Below are 17,077 nucleotides of genomic sequence, written 5' to 3'. Positions count from 1 at the left end.
GACAGAGTTGGTAAAATAGACAATAGAAAGCAGCTACTGTGTTAACATTGAGTTTATAGACTATAAAATGTAATTTAACCATCCATGGGAGGTGGCTGGTTACCACTTGCAGTTACTGAAAATGCTATACTCTTTTAACATCTAATCATAATTCATAATGCATGAACTATATGGATCATCTTGTTGAAAATAATTGGCCTGCAATGAATTGGTAAAATAGAGGCATGGAAAGCAGCTGCTGTGTTCACATGGAGTTTGTCAAATATGAAATGTAATTTGCCCATCCATGGGAGGTGGCTGATTACCACTTGCAGATTTGCTGAAAATGACATACTCCGTTAAACTCTAACTCATAATCCATAAACTATATTGATCATACTGTTAAATAATTGAATGCATCATCGCACATAGTACCAAAATTATTTGGATTGGATTGAACGACTAGTCTTTTAATTTGTAGTAGTCCGGAAGTGACCTCATACTGCCGCTGCAATTGCGCAGTACAGATGCGCAGCAGGACAGGAGGAAACGAACACCATGGCCGAGGTACTGTTTGATATTCATTTCGATCCAGAAAAATGTGATTTCAGCGGCTCAACACCATATATGCGGTTACCCGTCGTTTGTGATGACAACAACGGACTTTCACTCGTGTATTTAACGACGATCAAAAATGTTACACTAAATCCGAGCTAAGTGTTGTTAGCAAGGGTGAGGCGTCAACTCAGTGTATCTACGATTTCTGGCCTACAATCAACATGAAGCTTAAAACAGAAATTAAAAAAACATGATTACCCTACTATGTAAAACTGATGACATTGATGACAAATTATGTGTTGACTTTATTGCTTGTGTGGAAAAAAAGACTCACAGTTTACAGGAGCTCCAGCAGCCTGTTGTCAGCACCAAGGTCTTCATCCAGAGGGACTACAGCTCAGGAACTCTTTGCAAGTTCCAAAACAAGTTCCCCACCGAACTGGAATCCAGGGTATGTTTTGAATTTCTTCACCTGTGTGCAATCCACACTGGATTAATGCTCACTTATTTTTGTTGCTTTTTAGCTGGATAGACAACACTTTGAGGAGACCATCCAAACTTTAAACAATCTGTATGCTGAAGCAGAGAAGCTCGGGGGGAAATCCTACTTAGAGGGCTGCCTGGCCTGCCTCACTGCATATACAATATTTCTCTGTATGGAGACCCAGTATGAAAAAGTAAGTTTGGTTCTTTTTTAGGAGGAAGTGTTCTATACCCCCCCCCCCCCCCCCCCCGCGCACTTTAACATATTATTTATTATCGCCATTATCAAGACTTGACCCAATACTGAAAATGTAACTGTATTATTGATCTAAATGTTTTTAATGGATTTCATGATAGCCCAGTGTGGCCCTTACACACTTTCTTTGAAATGTACAGAACTGTAATTCTGTAATTGAGATTAATTTCCAATGCTCCTCTGTGTGTGTGCAGGTGTTAAGGAAGGTGGCCAGATACATTAAGGACCAGAATGAGAAGGTCTACATGCCTAGGAGCCTACTGCTGACTGACCCCATTGAGAGAGGCCTCAGAGTCGTATCCTGCACTCATGTCCAATACTTTTGCCTAAAAGCAAGATTGGCAATTTAATTAAGCCTGCTTGTTTGTAATTGGAACAAGACATACAAAAATAACTTAGAAAAGTAGCTTGAGCTTTTGTCCTTAACTAACCTCCAGGTTGAAATTACAGTCTTCGAAGACAGAAGTTTTGTCCCTACGTGTTAAGCCCAGGTTATGTTTTGATTTTGGAATATGTATAGATTTTGTTATAATTAAAGTGTAACCTCCAAATTTGATCTGTTCCATCATCCTCTAGTCTTGAGGTTGGAGGTTATTTCTTATAGCTTGATCTTGCTTATTTGTTGTGCTAACTTAATCGTGTTTTCATTTGCAGACTGGCGATGACTTGTGTGTCCAAACAGGCGCTGATTTTTGCTTCTCCTGAATCAATGTATATAATAATTTCTTGCTGTTTTTATTTATATATTGTATACTCCTCTGACTGCCTCTCCTTTTATTTGTACTTGTGGTAATTGTCTTATTGCACACAAGGTGATGTATAAAGCTGATCAAGACGAGGCCTTTAAAACATTGCCATTGTTTAATAATAACTGAAATTCCTCGAATAGTTCGATCTGTGGTCAGAGTTGCTGTGAAACCAGGAGTTTGTATTCAGGAACTGTGTTTAATTGATTGATTTTTAAACTGGAGATTTCCGTGAATCCTTAATTTGATATTTTTATAGTTTTATAAGAAGAGCGTTCGATGTGTGACTCCTAAGTCTGAGATCATTATATGCAGTTACTGTGTATCACTCCACATTCCACACATGCTTGCTGTTGTTGGTGTGTACTTTACCACATTTATGTAAGTCTGGGTTTTTCAAACCTTTTCAAACAAGATCTAACACAGAATTTGATTCATCCACAGAACCGACTTTTAAAATACATAATATGTACATGTATTGCCATAAAATGTCACTATGTAATGTAAACTAATGATGACAACTCTCAAACTACATTAGTAAAATAACAAAATATGTATCTGCTTGAGTATAAACGATAACAAATTTACCTTTGATGACAATAAAAATTGGAGAGTTTTATTTGGGAAACCTTGATCTAAGACAGTAAATGGCCTGCCCTTTTCACATTTTTATCTCATGTTATTAATCATGTAAGCATTTATCAAATATTCATTCAATAAATAACACATGTACACAGAGTTCGTATTATAATTGTGTTTATTTAATTTTTACTTTGTTGATGCTGCAAGACTATACGGTGCACGGCAGGTTTAAATAAGAACAGTAGGTGGCGGTAATGTACCTTGTCCGTAGTTTGCCTTTTGTAAAACATACGAAGAAGAGTGGCAATCTCTATTACTAGAGAGCAACTGTCTCGTAACGTAGACGCAATCAACATTGCTACCGGCTAATGTCATGGGACTAAAATGTGTTTCTGTGGCTAACTCACCTTATCTTAACTTAAAAAAACAACAACATATATACGCCTTAACGCGTTTTAATTGTCTACGATTTAGTTTTAATACTTCTCGTACCGCTTGCGAGTCGATTTGCTAGCTTAACACGCCGTCGCCTCTGTTATTTTATTGGCTCCATTACACGTTTATTACGTTCTCTGGCCACACTGGCGTTCCCCTGCTATGATGGCGTTTATCTCCCAAAGGAAGAAAACGCATTCGTGCACCAGGTCTTGGATGAGCTGGACACATACCAGAAGAATTGTTCCAAACGGTACGCTGTATGTGTGATAACATACAACAGAACATACAGTGTGCATACAGTTTGCAAAGAATGGCAAATAACATTGGGTAATAATGAGTTATTTTCTTCTTAAACACATTTCTCATGATACTTGTGTCATGATACTTGTCTCCAGTGTGCTCCTGTTCCCGCCTCTACCCAGCAGACTACGATACCTGATCCATAGGACCGTTGAGGACATGCCGGAGTTCTCCACCTTCTCTGTAGGGGAGAGTTGGTGTCGTCGGGTTGTGGTTTGCCCATCTGAGCTCAGGTATTGCACAAATACGAGACAAAAGGAGGTCGGTGTGATATTTTGCGACGTCACTGGGTATTGCAGAACAAAAGTCATGTGAATATACAGTACTTTGAACTTGACCAACTGACCACATAACAAGTTGTACTTAGTTGTGCTACTACTGTTTACACCTGTCTAACTTTCCTTTTGGATATCACTGGAATGTGGTCAGAATACATTGACATATTCCCCTAAGAACTGCTTTTTGGGTACTAATTAATGCAAATGGATAACAATTTGATACTTCTGAAATGATACTTAATAACCTATCAACAATTCTGCATGAAGACACAGTCCATGTTGATCATTTCCATGTTGGAATACAGGCAGATACTAATTTTAAATCAATTTGAACATAAACTTCAATTTCAAAGTTTAAGATTAACTTGCTTAAATGCCACAATCAAGTCCAGTAGTTATTAACTATTGTAAACAAATCTTGTAAACTATCCACTATTCTGCCACCTGTACAAACCTCTCGACTTTACATTTTCGCAAAATTTCAAATTCTGTACTTCTATAATACATTTTTAAATTGACGACGATCAAAGTGAATCGATTGCCAAGCGTGACTTTTGAGGGATTCATGCAAACATACATTTTCACTATTAAATATTTTCAACTTTTAAAAAGACAACGATATGTTGTGGTAATCTTAGTCTTTTTTTCTCTTTTTTTCTATTTTTGTCTTTGCATTTCCAGCCAGAAGCTGGAAGAAGTTGTTTAGCCTTTTGTGGGTTTTCCACCCCCAGTATACTAAGGACATTTGTTTTGTAGAGGCGAGGCACAGGACACGGAAGAAGAAGAAGACACTGATGCAGAGAGCAACTGCAGCCTGGATGAAGAACCTGTTAGAAGTCCCCAATGTCAACCTTCCATTCCAACTCGAATCAGAGCACCCAAGAGGCCAGACAAGGCGCTTTACACCCCAAGAGCAGCTCGACAGAGTCTCCAGAGTCAAAACCCTCAAGTCTCCCAAGGAGTCCAGGAGTCCACTAGTCTATCGAACTCCTGTTCCTCGTCTGATGAAAAGTCGTCACTCGGATTAAAAGAGAAATCCCTTCCCTGCGCAGTAGATGGCGCCCTTGGCACATTAATGGAAGGGGAAGCTAATTTGAGTGTTGACGGCGATGACGTCACACTTTCCCGCCTGAGTGAAATGAGTCTGGAGGATGACGAAAATGAACCTGCCACACGCGACCTGACCGAAGAGGTTGACCCACCTGTTATTACGGTTGGTGGCCTTCCTGCTCCAATGTGTTTTTGTGCATCCACCCACCCAGATCAAGACACGGCTGCTAGAAGCAGTGACTTTCACCGTGCAGCACGTATGCAACGACTACTCGGCTTACGAGAATGTGCTCATCAACCTCGACGATTTGGCCCACGTTATTGAGATCTATGACTTTCCGGCTATCTTCAAAACAGATGATCTCTTGGACGCCTTCACCGAGTACAGGTGGGGCATTCTTCACCCGTCCTTAAATCTGGCGCAATTGCAGTTAGCGAGGGGCTCATTTAAAGCCATCTTTTCTTGCTTCTATCAGCGCTGGCGGGATGAAGATCACGTGGGTGGACAACACACATGCCTTGGGTGTTTTCGCTACCCCAACGGCAGGTGAGATCCCGAGCAGAAAGCAAATCTAAATCCTTTTTCAAAACCATTTATTAATAACCCAAAGTTTATTTTATCTCTGGAGAGGACATTTTATGAAGTTTTAAAAAAACTGTAATCTCACTTCTTTTTACTTCCTGTGTCAACTGAACTCTGCTAACATTACAACCAAATCTGGAGGAGAGTCACAGAAGATAGACATTTACTTATTTTTCCCTTTAAAAGTTGCTCGGCCGTTTATTGTAAAAAGACATTCTCGGGACTCAAATGTCTTCCACAGGGCCTTATAAACGCTGCTGATGGATTTGGTACTTTTTTCCCCCAAAATTGTACTTTAAAAGTAAAATGATCTAATCAAGGATCAAAATACTTTTTTTGAGGATTTTACACAGACTTCACTATTATTCACTAATACTGATGTCTGTGATTTTTCATTAGTTCCAAGATTTTACTCAAGTAAATATCTGTTACAAGCTTCGTTGAAAATAGTTGTTGAAAAAGATGATTCTGTTTAGTTTTGAAAACTGTGCTGTATAAAAGATTGTATTCGCTTCTACGTTACTAATATTCAGTGTATGATTTTTTTTGTATTAAATTAAGTGTCCATTGGCATTTTTATATTACTTTTGTTTGCTGATAAAACATGGTTTTAAGTAAAGTTATAAGTAATGTGTGCATGACTGTTTGTGGAAATCATTGACAAAATGCGTTCCAATAATTCAAAAACTAATTGTGTGTATACTTCAGCGCTGAATGCCCTCTCCATCTGCCACCCTCTGCTGAAGACTCGTCCTCTAGCTGAAGCCAGTAAAAAGTCTAAAGGCAAGGCCATTAGACGAGCAGGTAGGACTTGATTTCTCAAACCCTTCCCGTTTTATCAATAAAGTACCCGGCCCTATTTCAAGATATTGGGACTTGCAATTTCAGCCAAAACTAGTACCGGCCACTTTCGAGGAGCGCAGATTTTAGAGGAACAGAAAATGATTATCAAAATTGTTTATTGTTTTATCAAAATTACTAGTGATATTGGTACTTGGTGAGACAATGTTGTTGTCATCGCTAAATGTTCCACTATTTCCGTCATTAAGTGGATGTAGATTTATTGATGAAGCTGCTGACGGTCTCATGCAGAGTACGTTCAGCCGGTGAAGGAACGTCCAAGGACAGACAGCGCTGTTGCAAGGCGGATGGTAGCCCGAGCTCTGGGCCTGAATGGACGTGGACGTGGACGAGGGCGAGGGCGAGGGCAATGCTGTTGACAGTGTTTGCACATGCAGGTGAACGAATCACAAAAGGCCTGAATTCGTACATGTAAATTAGAAAAGCCTATTTGAATGCTTATTTTTAAAAAATAAAAAAAGTATTTATGGTCTAAGCCTAGCCCTGTAGTTTAAAAAAAAGTGTCAGAAAAAGTACTTTAAATAAACCAGCACTGCACATAATTTCACTGTTAAATGAAAAGAATGTCTGTCAAAACTGACAAGATCAGTGACGTTTTGGTGAAGACAATTTTGAGTGGACTGCTCTTAAGTGGAAACTGTAGCACAGGAGTTGGCTACCAAGCCCTATGATAAAAGTGGCAGACGAGGTCAAACGCAATGCATCTGGCAGAACACAAACACACAAATGAGGCAAATGAACAAAACGTTGTTGCTATATGTATAGGATTTTGTTGTTGTTAATTGTTCATTAAAAAGAAATTGTCAAGCGAAATGATGTCAATTTAAACCCCTAACCCTAAAATCACACCGCAAAGGGATGGGAAATTAGTCATAGTAACCCCATACCTTGCATTACTGACACCTAGTGGTAGAAATTGCCCAAAGTAAGAACTGAAGGGGTGCTCAAACACTCTCTTTTTTAATTTTTTGAAGATTTACTATTTCTACTTTTCCACTCCTGTTGACCTGTTCAATCTTATGCCTGCTCTTGACTTCCATTTGCAACATTTTTTCCTCTTTTTTTTGACACATTTTCTAAATTTGTGTCCTTGTCATTTTTGTGATTGCATCTTTTATTTTCGCAGCGTTTCTTTTTAAATGTTTTAATTATTTGTTTGCAGCAGTTTTAATTGGTGTGTTTTGTGTTTTACTCTGCACTTCTTTTACTGTATTTGAAAAATTGTTTCCATTTCTTTTTTGTGATTGCATCCTTTTATTTTTTGTTACAGGGCTTTTTTCATGAGTTTGTATTTGCCTTTTATGGTCTTTTTTATTCTAAGCACTGTTTGGAAATGTTGATAAATGCTTTTTACATTTGACACTCATGTGTGCTACTGGAGAAATAAAATGGATGTTTTGTTGTTTGTTGCATACGACATATAACTTGCCAAATATGTTAGTAACTTGTCTCCTCAAAGACAAATCAATAAAAATAAAATAAAATAAGTAGTTCTACTGTAGTATCTCTGTGTCATGGCATGAATGAAAGCAGTGTAAATTTAGACAATTTTGGGAGTTGCTTTTTGTCTGTTGGCATTCAACACAAAGCTTTATTAATGGAAACTGGCTTTCGCTTTCACCGTCTACATTTATTACAGAAAATGAAATGTAGAAATGCATGACAATAAAAAAAAAAACGTGATACAGCATGTGACCAACACCCTTATAAAATGAAGGGAATTAGTCACATTTACAAAATGACAACAAGAAAAAAAGCGTTTTCAAACAGACACATTTGAGGCTTCACCACAGTCCCTGATAGCAATAATTTAATGGAAGGCGGGGGGTCTAGTACAACAGATCGAGCCACGCATGTGGACACTTAAAGCAGAAAAGTCAATAAATAAAACCTCTTCAAAGGTGAGGTCAAGTATTATAATAAAATACTTAAAATTGCGTCACCTCAAACTCCAAAAAGGGACTCAAATAAATTGTTTTGCTTGAGTTCAAATCAAATTAAACTGCTCAATGTTAGAAACAGTAGAAATAATGTCATATATTCATTGTCTTCTACTGACATTGAAGAAATTCTAAACATAATTTAGCACCAACATGTTTTTCCTGGACAAAATGCGGGTGAGGCCTTCTAGTACTGACCATTCAAAGTTTAGCGTTGGCACATTTCATTGACAAAAATATTTGGCTGCATTGTTCCCTGACAAATTCATTTTAAAAGCACCACATATAAAGTTGTATATTTCCACAAAGGCACCACAAAGTAAAACCTTTTCTGCGTGCGGTGCATATATTGAATAATTTACTGGTTCATTTTTCTCACAGTTTATAAAATATGGCTGCTTTTGTCAGCTTATCATCAGCAAACATCATTTTCGACTTTGACAACACTGCACAAAAGGGTCTTTCTGTGAATGTACATGTACACTCTGCGCATTCACAAATGTTCAAACGTGGCTGCTGTCCATTTATACTTGTCTTGGGCATCCCATGTCCTTAACTCAAGCCTCCTCCTTCTTTAGTGGTTGTGGAAACACTCCGCCTGCGTGCTTCATTAATGTCCATCCATATGTGTGCTGGTCTACCTGTGCGAAAGCTGATTGGTCAGCAGCCCGGGAAAAGTTTCTATGGTGTCAGAACTCCGTGAGCCACCTGTGAATGCGGAACATTGACAATTAATAGATGAGCGGAAAGTGGCTGCTGTTGAGTGGATGTGGTGAAATGTGCCAAAAAGGATCATTGGATCCTTGACGTCTATCGTCGTCAATGGCAGTGAATGAGTTAAAGACTAGAAACTAGAAACGGCATTACAGTGCAACGGGGCTGACTTAGCATTAGGCAAACACAGACATCAATCAGATATAGAACGAGCTCACCTATTTGACAGTTGTACATCCAGATGCGATTTCCGTCATAGCGGCTTCGGCACTTCATTATATTGTTGGAGTAGTCAGATTCAGCAACCTCGTAGTTTGGGTTTATTACAACCTGCAATAGCGCACAGTGTCAATTGATGCACATTTGAATGGCAACATCATCTGATTATCCATCCTTTTTTCAGGTGTTTCGGTGCCCTCAAGATGGTCTCAATGTATTACCTGGAGGATGTAGTCACCGGGCGGAACATCTGTGATGTCGATCCACTGGCAGTCGATATCGTGCCTGTAGGTATCCGAGCAACCCACCGTGATGCCCTGTGCGCCAAAATTGGCACATTCATATTTCTTCTCGATGCCTGTCAGAGATGACACCAGTGTGAGTTGTGTTATATTAGTTTGCCATCCTGTTACAGTAATAGTAATTTGTATTACTGGATAAGGGCTTGTTTTGTGGCTCACTTGTTTATTAGAGGTAGGGATGGTTGAGCACTAGGGCCAAACTATGGATATGGATATTTTGAGGCAAGAAAAAAAAATACAGATTACAGAAGAATTGGTTGATTAATGTTGGAAATTGTAATGAATAAAACAGCATTTGTTTTCTCCCAATGCATTTCAATAGATTTGTAATAGAATTACACGGGGCCTCGTACTTCTTTCCTGTGAATAGCGGTGTTTACAGTGAATGAATTGTTAAAAAAAAAACACAAATAGAAAGACAGGTTTGCAGAACGGCCTCCACAAATTTGATGATAAACTGTATATTTAAGGATTTAACAAATAATGACTGCAGTGTTGCTTCCGTACATCCATTTTTTTAACCGCTTATCCTCACTAGGGTTATCAAATTTAACTGGGATGGCAGTGAATAAATCCATGAAAACAAGAAATACATGCACCTTCTTCACAACGTGTGTCCTCTAGACAGAAGCTGGCCTTGTGCCCCTCTGCCACTTTGGTTCCATTCACATTCATCAAGTCATAATGTGTGAACACCTCCATGCTGTGGAAATGTCTGCAGATCCACAGGGAAAAAAGGTATAAAAAGACCCGCGATACAGAACTGAACGGCGGTTCAAATTATGTCCCCACCTGTGGCATTCATGCCAGGTCCAGGATTGATGCCCTAATCGCGGCCTGAAGTCCGACTGGCCGTTGTTGTGGATCTGAGAGGAGAAGCGCAGCAGGCGGCGGTAAGAGTTGGGGTCGGCCTTGGCTGCACTGCTGGACAGACACTTCTCCTCCTGGGCACACTGCAGGGCGTACATAGGTCTGTCCTCCAGGTAGGCAGTGTGCTCCACCTCCTGGGCGTTCAGGACCAGGTCAGGGGCCGCTGAATAGGAAACACCATTCACACATTAGGATTAAAAATTTCGTGTTGAAGACACTAGCATCACATTCCACAAGGCAGGCTTGATTCTTATGATGTTCTACATTTTGTATGTTTAATAATGTACTTACTTAGAGTGCAGGACACCCCAGCAGCAAAGCGTCCGCCCCCTTTGGGACATTGAATATGCTTCCCGTGATGCAGGCACTGATCCAGAGACAGCTCAGTGCCTGAACATCTCACGCCACTCATCACAACATTATCAGTGGAAGCATCACCTTGCCAGTACCAAGTTTCCTGATAACAGAGAAGCATAGGAAACATCCCAAATGGATAAGTTGACACGCAACTGTAAAACAAACTCACCCAAGTTCACTTATGGTCTATAATATTGAATGAAGTGACACTCAATTTTTTCTTATCACTGAATGATGATGTGTTTTATGACCGCAGTTGGCTCTAGTGATTTGTGTTTAACGTGTACTTTTATCATCTTTTCTCTGAGCTGATTTACCTAGACATTACCAAGGTGATTTAAAAGAAATTTCAATTTCAAATCTGTAGAGGGATCAAGAGCGTTAAAACAACCAGGGGTGTCAAAATCTTAGATTTATTTAGATCAATTAACTACATCCATAGGTAAAGCATTACGTTTTTTTTTAATTGCTTTAATCTGATTTTTAAACTCCAACTTTACTGCTGATTCAATCTGTGCTTGAGTTGTTGAGGGTTAGATGAAAAAGGTTTGATTGCCTGTTGTTGTGTTTGGCATAACCTGATAGGCTCCTGTTACGGGTGGGAGCGGAGAAGGAAGACATGAAAATGGAAGAACATGAGTGTTTTCAGTCTGATGAATGGTTAATTTCCTTCTTAAAAATTCCCTTTTGAGAAAGGAAGAGTATGATATGCATTCTTTGTAAGGAGAAACTTGCTTACCACCGAAGCAGTTCGAATTTAGCCTACCGCATAAATGCGAAGCACCCAGCTGCGACTGGAGCCTTAACTATCTAAGACTCTAATGAAGTGAACCATAGCTAAGGTCTTTTCGAAATTAACATAGAGAACATTCCGCGTTTAAGAAAGTCTGCAACAGATAGAATGGTCAGAACCTTTTACAGCCTGTCACTGCCTTTATATAAACTCATTAACCAGTTCAGATACTTGACTTGTCATTGGAGCCCAGTCAGAATGCATCTTTGACTATCGAGATGTCAATGGCACTGAAAGACTTGAAAAACTATATAACATTGCCCAACATTACTTAATTTGTCCTCTGCATTTTTTTAAATAGGCTCAATTTATAAATGGCACTGGTGGAATAACCATCTGTCTTTATTCCTAATCAGGATCGAGTGTTGACTTCAAACACTTGAAGTGAAACAAGTGGCTGCCTGTGACTGTCAGTGCTCTTGGAGGCCTAACCTCAACCCTCACCCATGAGCGCAGATGTTTATTTGTCAATGGTGACATAGCACAGTGAAGCCTGACTCACCTGGAGTCAGACATAGGAGTTTCCCCCCCCTATTGAGTCATGTGTGGGAACATTTTAAGTCTCACCATTATCTCACTGATAAATGTTCTGCCATGAGGTGAAGATAATCACAAAGTGTAACACACGTGGCAAAGGGGGATCCGTTGTCCCCAAAGTGCTACCTCAGTCTCTTTATTCGACCACATGGAAAACGCTTCAAAAAGTCAAACTTTCCATCGTGACTGATGTGGAGGATTTACGACACAGAAAGTCTGACGGAAAAGAAATCTCGTATTGCACGTGAGGTAAGGAATAGGAGAGATGTCCTGTATAGCATCTCAGCGCTACTTTGGTGTCATTTGTTCCATCTCGTGTGTGCATGCTGTAACATTTAAAGTCCAGACAAACAAAATAGGGCCTTATTACCCCCCTAAAGCCATCAGTGTTGCTTTTATGGCAATTTGTTTATCAAAATGAGTAAAGCTTACAAATTCAGTAGTGCTGTTTGGAATACAAAAACTCACATTAGAGTAAGTTTCAAACCCAGTCATGATATGATCGAGGAACATCTTTTCTTTTTTTTCTCCACTTTGTAAATGTCCAACCTACCCCTTTAAACATAAAACGATACATCCCATCTCTTCATCAGGGATTGGCCTACTAATTTATAGAAAAATAAAATGAAAAAGAATACAATAGGTTCATTCAGTTGATTCAACTAAGGCTGGGCAATATGCCCCAAAAAAATAAAATCTCAATTTTTTTGTTCTCCCAGTCATATTGGACAACTATGATTTTAATCCAAGTTACACTATATACCCAACAAACATTTATTTAAAGGGGGAAATGTGTAGTATTTCACCACATCTAGTGATGAACAAAACAGTTATTCGTTTTAAAAACCTGCGTACTATAAATGTCAATGACATACAAATATGTGTGTTGCATCAGCATAATTGGTTGTTTTTTTTAGATTATATTAGGTCTATTAATTGCTAATGTCATGTTTTGTATTGTTGGGTGTTTAGCTGCTATTTTTTAGCTACGGATACATGAAGGCGAAAATCTTTGCCTTGTTGCCTTGCTTTGTCGTTTTGTGTCTTGCATGCAGCAGAGTTTGTATGGCAATCATAAATAAAACAGGAAGAAGAAGACGATGCTTTGCAATCACTCGCTAACAAAACAATAAGAAGAATGAAGAGAATTAGAAAGAGAAGGATTTCTGGCCTGTACACAAAAGTATCACGCTACGGAGCAAAATTGGAGTTATTTAAAAGAAAAAAATACTATTAAAAATGTTGAGACAAAAAATGATGTATGGTGATTTTTAAAATCAGTTTTAATAAAAGCCAAATGTATTGCTCAGATCTATTCAAACGTGTCTGTACTTGGTGGCATTTACTGTAATTATTAGGTTCATTTACAGTAGGCTTTGATGAGATTAGACGGGTAAAACATGCTTATGCTAGTTGTTTCTCATATGATACAACCTCATTCACTTTACTGTGTGGATCATAATTGGAACGATGTTAGATAAATTGGCGCTTGACAGAGTCTGTCAAAACATGAGCATTATTATCTTTGTAAAGGCAGAATGTTTGGCATAAGCTGCCACATTGGATCTTTTTCAATTGGGCACATTTACTGAGGGGAATGAGTCAGACTGAAACCAAAGTAGGTTTAAATATTAACATATGAGGGAGAAAATGAAACGTCCCCACTCTGCGTTATGATATTGACGCGTCAGTAGAGGTCGCTGTTGCTGTGAAAAAAAGCCGAATTGGAATTGCAATACAAATCGAGGGCCTGGTCAAAGATGAATTGGAGTTACCTGGAAAGCGTGACTGGCAAATCCCAAGCCTAGCTGTCTGCACACCACCATGGCCTCCATGGTCCCCCAGCTCTCACTACACACTGACCCCCACACCAGGGAACCGTTCCTGTCCGTGAGAACTTCCACTCGGCCCTCGAAGGGATTACGTCCGCCGGACAACCGAAGCTGTGATCAGCACAAACACACACGAGTGTCATTGAGCTGTTAAAAAAAACTTATTTTGTTCATGGTTAATTTGATGACCAAATCATTTTATTAATGTACAATCAATGCTTTTAAAACACATTTTGTGTTGAAAATGACAACACCAGTACCTAAGACTTGGGTAACAAGTTAACAACCAATCACAACTGACTTGGTGGTCATGTGGCATTCTCAAGATGAGCGACGGTGGTGAAAATGTAAACACTTGCTGATTTTTATACCAGTAAAAAAATTGCATGTACACATTTATCTCTTAAATGAGTGTTGATAATCGCTGAGAGCTCAAGAAGAGTCAACTACAAATTTACAATATGTACTAGGTAACCCATAGCAATGTTTCCAAAGGTCTTAATTAAAAATGAAATGTAGTTTAGTTATCAAATTAATTCTGGTTATTGTTATTTTTTAATATTGATTTTTTAAGGCTGTTGTGGAATTTACAGATTATCAGTTAATCGGTAAATGTATAAAAAATGTGATGAATCAATACTTTTTTCCCCTTACAATGCATTTCAATGTCTGTAAAAATGTACAGTACATAAGGTTACATTTGCAACGTTTATGTTGAAATCAGTACTTTGTATGTTTCAAAGAAAACGCTGATATTGTCAGCATAAGAGGAGCTACTCACTCTGTTCTTAAAGCCCATGGCGGGAACGTTACACTTGACAGCGACGTCTGAATCGTGGCTGCAGCCCAAAGCGTCCTGATTGAAGTAACACTCCGTCAGAGATTTCTCAAAGCCAGAACACTCCACCTCATTCATGTGCACTGGCCCGATGCCTGCAAAGTCAAGCGCGTGAAGAACATTGTTATTCATACATCATAACGGCCATAAGGCGCAATCATAATTGTAATTGTTACTGGGAGGAAGAAACGTGAGCTGTGGTTTACACAACATCCTACACAAACGTTGAACATTTAAACAGCGGACAGTAATCATCATTCTTATTCTTAAGTCGAAAAACAGCAATTTCTGTGAAGCACGCGTTCCACAAAAGCATGTGTGAGTACTCCCAGCATGCTAGCTTTCCTCCCATGTGACCGAGGAGGAATGTCCTTGGTGATGCGCGCTGCGAAGAGGCGGCCAGAAATGTGCTGGCCACCGGGGGAAATAAATCAACAGCGAGCACAAAACTGCACTACTTACTCATTAGATTCCCTCCAGCCTGCCTGTCTTTTGCACGATAATTTTTATGGAGATTACTGTGGATTTCATTTGCTGTTAAAGCAACGGTACCAAACCGACGTCTTAGATATGCTCTAAGACACACAGTAATAAATAAAATTGAACAGCAGTATAACATAACTGCTTTAAATTAATGTCATTTTATAGGTGTTGAGGGTGTCTGCGATTAATTACAATCAATTCATAACAGTCAGGTTAAAGTGTTGTTTTCTTTAATTGTATGAATTTCCTCTTTGATCAAGTAACTTTGTGCTTTCTGTGTGTTGATTAGATCTGTTTTCATCTATGGATTTTTTTTGTGGTGGAAAAAAACAGCCAAATCACTTCAAATGCATACTGATTGGCTGTCATTGTGTTTGGCATAACCTGATAGGCTGCAGGAGCAAAAAGAAGACGTGAAAATGTTAGATCATTTTAGAGTTGTCAGTTGGTAAAATTTAAAAAGTGCCTCGAGGGCACCAGTAGTAATGGTATTGACATCCATTCTTTGGTTGCCGCAGGAGCAGCTCAAGTTTAGCCTCCCGCATAAATGCAAAGCACCAAGTTACAACTGCAGCCACTGTTAACGATAGCAGCTAATTTACAGCTGATTAAATGGTTCTGACTGCATGTTAAAGTCTGTTAAAGAAAATAAATGACTGATTTTTGATGTTGTTGCCGTATTCAAGCTTCTGATCTGCCACAATACCACAATGTACCCAAATTTAAAAACGTTTTTTTCATTTTTTCCTCATTTTTGTTTTCAGTTAGAAAACTACTTTTTTGGTGGGAGATTAAAATGAGATGAATTAGACCAATTAATTCTTAACTAATTAATCTAAATGTTTTTTTTAAATCTTTTTTTAATATTCCACAAAAGTAACATTGATCAGAAGGAGTAATTATTCAGAATTTGTGAAAAAAAGGCACAAAAGGTCAAATAGTAGCCAATCCAAATCTTATTTTAGTTCTCTAAACAAACGTCATCATCATCTCTTTTGAATATGTGTGTGGTAGCCTTTTGGAGTCAGGGGTGAATTTATGAAAAAGGAACTTCTGCAACTGTCCAGATGGAATTCCTCCTCTGGAACCGAGGGCAGCTGCTTTTCTTCGCTGGAACATTTTGTACTCTCGTCCACTCTCCATTCATTCTGAGAACGGGTGGATGTCTGAATGCTTGAGCAAATGGGATTCCTTTACAGTAGTATATTGCATTTCACAGAATCAGGTTCTAGAACACAATCATGAATTGTCCATAAAGACGTTTGTTGGCCTCTTATGCTGACTTCAGGTCTAGACTTGTTTGAGAAAAACAGCAGGTGGAGATTTTATCGGCTGGACTCGGCTTCTATGTAACTATTATGCGTATTTTTTCATTTTTTTGTGACTCAGAATTTATATGACTGAGAGATCAATTTCAGCAAAAAAGTTGTAAGGGGGTGGCGGTGGAACCCAAGAAGATCGAGAAGATTCTGAAATGTATTGTCGCTTTAATATTAGTCTGCTTCCATTTACTACTGTCTAGGATTGAATTTATTAAGTATTGCCTGAAACACATTGATTTTCTAATACCTAATATTTTTACCTGTCACATGACTTGTGTTAAGCTATTTCAACTATTCTTGTTTTTAGGGTAAATTTTAAACAATCAACAATAAACCATTTGTACATTTGTAATTAATTACCAACTACATTAATTTTTATAACTATTTCTATAACTATTACCTGTATAAACATTTTACCAAAAGCAATCATGGCTCAGCTTGTTTTCTAGATTTGGTCATGTGACCCCCATAAACTGAGGAATGATTGATTGGTTGTTAGGTTGTAGGATATTTTGACATTTTATTTCATCCTTGGTTAGGAATTTTCTGGACAATGACTAATGTAGGTGAGTGATTTATAAAAGTGTTTAACTTGGTGCGTTTCAGTCCACTACTTAAAGTATTTCTCTTGTTCTTTTAACGTTCTCTCATCAAAAGAGTTTAACATTACTAATTTAGCTTTTTTCAGCAGTAAAAAGTTCAGATTTTCTCTACAAATTTCATTGCTTGATTATTTTAACACCTTTAAAGACATAT

At 38.5% G+C, this 17,077-nt stretch overlaps 3 protein-coding genes across 7 annotated transcripts in view; 2 read left to right on the top strand and 1 right to left on the bottom strand.

Annotated features, from left to right (window-relative positions):
• Positions 1-495: 495 nt before the first annotated feature.
• On the top strand, positions 496-2,760 carry LOC148419121 (golgin subfamily A member 7-like). 2 transcript variants are annotated; one of them, XM_088423441.1, is made up of 6 exons: positions 496-546; positions 866-988; positions 1,062-1,214; positions 1,471-1,572; positions 1,714-1,767; positions 1,931-2,760. In XM_088423441.1, exons 1-5 carry the CDS (start codon positions 538-540, stop codon positions 1,759-1,761), a joined length of 435 nt encoding a protein of 144 aa, XP_088279567.1. In that variant the 5' UTR covers positions 496-537; the 3' UTR covers positions 1,762-1,767; positions 1,931-2,760. The 2 variants fall into 2 exon arrangements, with proteins under 2 accessions (XP_088279567.1, XP_088279568.1); XM_088423442.1 differs by having other exon boundaries at positions 1,714-1,801; positions 1,867-2,760.
• Positions 2,761-2,897: 137 nt separating this feature from the next.
• r3hcc1 (R3H domain and coiled-coil containing 1) lies at positions 2,898-13,080 on the top strand. Of its 4 annotated transcripts, XR_015866536.1 has the most exons (10): positions 3,326-3,369; positions 3,468-3,575; positions 4,377-4,812; positions 4,883-5,058; positions 5,147-5,217; positions 5,962-6,057; positions 6,346-6,491; positions 9,172-9,274; positions 9,914-10,027; positions 10,100-13,080. XR_015866536.1 is itself a non-coding variant. In XM_088422685.1 (8 exons), the coding sequence occupies exons 1-7, from the start codon at positions 3,353-3,355 to the stop codon at positions 6,471-6,473; spliced, it is 1,032 nt and encodes a 343-aa protein (XP_088278811.1). In that variant the 5' UTR covers positions 3,326-3,352; the 3' UTR covers positions 6,474-6,491; positions 9,172-9,631. The 4 variants fall into 4 exon arrangements, 3 of the variants coding, with proteins under 3 accessions (XP_088278812.1, XP_088278811.1, XP_088278809.1); XM_088422685.1 differs by lacking the exons at positions 9,914-10,027; positions 10,100-13,080 and having other exon boundaries at positions 9,172-9,631; XM_088422686.1 differs by lacking the exons at positions 3,326-3,369; positions 9,172-9,274; positions 9,914-10,027; positions 10,100-13,080 and adding an exon at positions 2,898-3,292 and having other exon boundaries at positions 3,438-3,575; positions 6,346-7,604.
• LOC148419119 (lysyl oxidase homolog 2A-like) overlaps positions 7,724-17,077 on the bottom strand; it is a 25,702-nt gene continuing 16,348 nt past the window's right edge. Inside the window, exons 7-14 of the mRNA XM_088422682.1 lie at positions 14,460-14,611; positions 13,622-13,789; positions 10,451-10,616; positions 10,082-10,322; positions 9,889-10,004; positions 9,209-9,345; positions 8,987-9,098; positions 7,724-8,762 (exon numbers count right to left, since the gene is read on the bottom strand). Of these exons, the coding sequence (XP_088278808.1) occupies positions 8,692-8,762; positions 8,987-9,098; positions 9,209-9,345; positions 9,889-10,004; positions 10,082-10,322; positions 10,451-10,616; positions 13,622-13,789; positions 14,460-14,611 (1,163 nt within the window). The 3' untranslated portion in view covers positions 7,724-8,691. The remainder of the gene's footprint in view (positions 8,763-8,986; positions 9,099-9,208; positions 9,346-9,888; positions 10,005-10,081; positions 10,323-10,450; positions 10,617-13,621; positions 13,790-14,459; positions 14,612-17,077) is intronic.

The sequence above is a fragment of the Hippichthys cyanospilos genome, chromosome 9 (assembly GCF_059441005.1).
Source record: "Hippichthys cyanospilos isolate Australia breed blue-spotted pipefish chromosome 9, RoL_Hcya_1.0, whole genome shotgun sequence".
Classification (NCBI taxonomy): Eukaryota; Metazoa; Chordata; class Actinopteri; order Syngnathiformes; family Syngnathidae; genus Hippichthys; species Hippichthys cyanospilos.
Note: the sequence above shows the minus strand (reverse complement) of the source record. Positions and strands in the feature narration are given on the sequence as shown.

Coding starts and splice junctions, on each gene's coding strand:
- LOC148419121 (XM_088423441.1), top strand. Junction 1,215..1,470: donor TGGAGACCCAGTATGAAAAA/GTAAGTTTGGTT, acceptor GTGTGTGTGCAG/GTGTTAAGGAAGGTGGCCAG. Junction 1,573..1,713: donor TTGAGAGAGGCCTCAGAGTC/GTATCCTGCACT, acceptor ACTAACCTCCAG/GTTGAAATTACAGTCTTCGA.
- r3hcc1 (XM_088422685.1), top strand. Junction 3,576..4,376: donor GTTTGCCCATCTGAGCTCAG/GTATTGCACAAA, acceptor TTTGTTTTGTAG/AGGCGAGGCACAGGACACGG. Junction 6,058..6,345: donor CAAGGCCATTAGACGAGCAG/GTAGGACTTGAT, acceptor GGTCTCATGCAG/AGTACGTTCAGCCGGTGAAG.